This window comes from Hibiscus syriacus, unplaced genomic scaffold (assembly GCF_006381635.1).
Source record: "Hibiscus syriacus cultivar Baekdansim isolate YM2019G1 unplaced genomic scaffold, ASM638163v2 tig00111877_pilon, whole genome shotgun sequence".
Classification (NCBI taxonomy): Eukaryota; Viridiplantae; Streptophyta; class Magnoliopsida; order Malvales; family Malvaceae; genus Hibiscus; species Hibiscus syriacus.
This window is the reverse complement of record NW_024063208.1, coordinates 381,511-385,113: the sequence shown is the minus strand read 5'-3', so window position 1 is coordinate 385,113 and position 3,603 is coordinate 381,511. Positions and strand designations below refer to the sequence as shown.

Genomic DNA, 3,603 nt, shown 5'->3' with positions numbered 1-3,603 from the left:
ATGACTAAAATTGAGGTTCTACCATTGTTGAAAAAATCAACAATTTCTGGAGCCCTTTCTAAATGTCAACAAATGCTGCCACCAAATAATTTCCACCGAAAATTTGGTTTAATTTCGGTGATGCCACTTATTTTCAACAGTTATTGCCTATTTAATCCTCAGTGTTTCGATTTTAGTTTTTTTAATACTTGAAATGGTTGTATGACATGTTTTGTGTTTATTTTCATTGGTTATATATATATATATATATGTATGTGTATTATTTATTATTTATTCTTATGTACGATTGCTTTGCATCTTATATAATTATTTTCATATTTTTATAAGTAGTAAATATTAATGTTGCAATATTAGTAGATGTGTATACATTGATTGTTTTAGTACCTCTCTCTATATATACATGTGTATGTTTCGTTTCTTTAGATTCAATATTTTTCAAAGACTACAAAAAGCTCGTTTTATTTGCTAATTTTAAACGTTTGTCATACTCGAATATTTCCAAGAACTTTATTTGTAGAATGGGCGTGGAAAGCACCGCTTGATCGAAGTGGTGTAATCCGATACGATGTTTGAATAAAATATGAACTTGAAATAAATTGATTTTATTTTTGTTAATTAATTCATTTTTTATTATTTCATTTTAAGTCAATGCATGTTTCTCTAAATATCAACTTATTTTATTTTATATAAATATCGATGCTCAATTTATATTTGACTTGTAATTTTTTAAAATCAATGAGGGAGTATTCTTTTAAGAAAGAAATAAGAAGAGATAGTCTTGCTGTCAGAGGATGAGCTAATCTCGATATTTCTTTTCGAATTAAAGGATTTTCCCTAATAAATAATTCGAAGCAAATTAACTAAACTTTAATAAATGGATCACATTCTAACTATGTATTCGATTTATGATTTCCATCATTTACGAAAATGTGTAAGCGATTAAGTACCAATTTTGGGCGTGATGGGGGTACTTATCTTTTCCCACACGTAACCGACTCCCGGATCCATTAAGTCGAGTTTTTGGTAAACGTGGACCAATTTTTGTCTTAAAAACGATTTTTCCTTAAAATTGTTTTAATAGACGTTTTTGGGTATTCGACCTATCTAGCCCAAAGGCCGATGACGACTCCTACTCAAAACTTTCAAATAAAGTCATAATTATTTTAAACTTAAATGTTTTTCAAAAAAATGGTTATGACACCACCCTCATTGTAAAAGTGATCGACGGGGATACAATGCCGCTTCGATTTCCAGCTTAAGCTCCAGATTTGCTGCCTTCGGTGAAGAGAGGAAATGGTAATGGGGAAGAGAAAGGGGAAAGAAAAAGGAGAAAGAGAAAGAAATTATTTTTTATTTTAATTTATTTTTTATTTTCAAAAATTATTTTTAAATATTAAAAAAATATGTCAGGTGACATTTAACAGTCGAAATAAATGGTCTTTTACGATCTGATTTAAATTGAGTTACGGAATGAAATGTTAAAAACCAAGACACCAAATTAAAAAAAAACATACAGTCATCACTTTTTTATGTTTAGGTCTATTTTTTATTTTAATTAACTTTTTATTTTTAAATATTAAAAAACATGTCATATGGCATTTAACCATCGAAATTAACAATCTGTCACGACCTGATTCAAACTAAATTACAGAATGAAACTTTAAGTACTAAATTAAAACAAAAAAAAGTTAAGTAACAAACTGAAAAAAAATATACATTAAACACCTTTTTTACGTTTAAGCCTATTGAAAATTATTGTTTCACATGCTTGTCGTGTTATACTCGTATTCCTTATTTGTATCCGTCCATTGTAATGTATACCTATTTACACGAACTGAAGCACAATAAAATTATTTTTAAAAAAACGAGGGGAAAAGGGAAAGAAGATAGGTCTTTTACAGCTGATGGAGGTGTGAAAATACTCCCAAAGATGGATCCCACAGAAACAAATTGAAAAACACAAATTTTTATATTAAAAAAAGAGTAAAAGAACGACGAACTGGCAATTGATAGACCATGCATTTAAAAGGTAATGCTAGGTGCTCAGTTTCAAATTCTCTCTTTCGATTGTTATTGACCTGAGCTTGCGCCGCTTGATTCTAGTTGGTATGGGCGCTTAAACTGTGGATCAGTTTAATTAGGTTGGTTAAATAAAGATAACACAGTGAAACAAGATGTCTGTAACCTAGACTTAATATGTTCAGTTGACTCAAAATACATGTTCTTCAATACAGATACTGCACCTCACCAAACACTCTTTCTCTAGTTCCATGTCCCTTGTATTTGTAAACGGCGGAATTCATATTCATTTGCCTACTTTTTACTTCTTTATTTTCTCACTATAAATAGCTGAGGACCATCTTCGTTTGAGTTCAAGTTTTTCACAAGAATATCTTCGATAGAGTTCAAGTTGTACATCAAAAGTATCCCTGAATTGGTTTGTGGAAATGGAAACTCCACTGAAGTACATGTGCGTTCTCGTGATTCTTATGAGTATGACCATTGCAGGGCTCAATGGAGTCGAGGGAACTGCTAATTATTATGGTCCATGTGGGAAGCATGACATCCAGAAGGAGGCTGAGAAGTTGGAACCGTGTACATACGCAGCACAGCATCGGAGAAGTCCGGTTTCCGAGCGTTGCTGCACTGTGATGGAGAAAAAGGTGAAGAATCCAGCCTGCCTGTGCGCTGTTCTGTATTCTCAAACAGCATACGACGCGGGGGTGAGGCCGGAAATCGCAGTGACCATTCCAAAACGGTGCAACATAGCTGATCGCCCTGTTGGTTACCAGTGTGGAGGTAAAATTGGCATTTCGCATCACCTTTACTCCTTGTATAGTGTTTGTTTCAATACTCTAATGAAGCTATTGTTTGTTTCTTGCAGATTTCACTCTGCCTTAACTCTGAAGACTCCCCATTACGTAGTATCAGGATGCTGGATTCGCTATGACATCCAGCATTCTTAACTTAAATAAAATCTGTTGATGTATCTTTCAATAACAAGTAAAAAGTGGTGGTGTTTCTTTGAATAATACTAAATAAAAGGTCCCTTATATTTGCAAGATGTGTGCTTCTTGTTTCTTGATGACCATTTTCCCCCCAAATCTATGCTGTGAACAGACTAATAATCAAGTAGTTGAACTGGATATGTCAATTCTAACATTTGTAGGTAATCTATTTATCAAGAAGACTGCTGTAGTGGACATTGAGAATGGTAGTTTGTGACACTTTATTCTCATCAATGGGTATATTACAAGACTTAAGGATTGTCTTTATAACACTTAAAAATATTACAGACTTTTAGAAGAAATAATTGGAGGTACTAGCTAGTAGAGCCCTCATGAGTGAGCTTCCCTTCCAGCAGGACTCTCTAGATCTGTGAATCCTTAACAAAACATCCGTAAAGATGAATCCGAGCAAGTTGAGACACAAAAAGAAGATTCTTCTTTATATCAGGAATATGTAGTAAATTTTACAAGAACAAAGGCTTAAAATGAGTATTAAGGGAGCCCAGACCAACATGAAAAATTCTAATACTGTCACCAAAGCCCATGAGTAGTGAAGATGCACTTAAATGAAGTTTGGCATAATCAGTGATGATAT

The 3,603-nt window shown here is 33.0% G+C and overlaps 1 protein-coding gene across 1 annotated transcript; it reads left to right on the top strand.

The window, feature by feature from the left end:
• The first annotated feature begins 2,390 nt into the window (after positions 1 to 2,390).
• Positions 2,391 to 3,062, top strand: LOC120172666 (putative lipid-transfer protein DIR1). Its single transcript, XM_039180076.1, has 2 exons — positions 2,391 to 2,799; positions 2,885 to 3,062. The coding sequence occupies exons 1-2, from the start codon at positions 2,448 to 2,450 to the stop codon at positions 2,899 to 2,901; spliced, it is 369 nt and encodes a 122-aa protein (XP_039036007.1). The 5' UTR covers positions 2,391 to 2,447; the 3' UTR covers positions 2,902 to 3,062.
• The last annotated feature ends 541 nt before the right edge of the window (positions 3,063 to 3,603 follow it).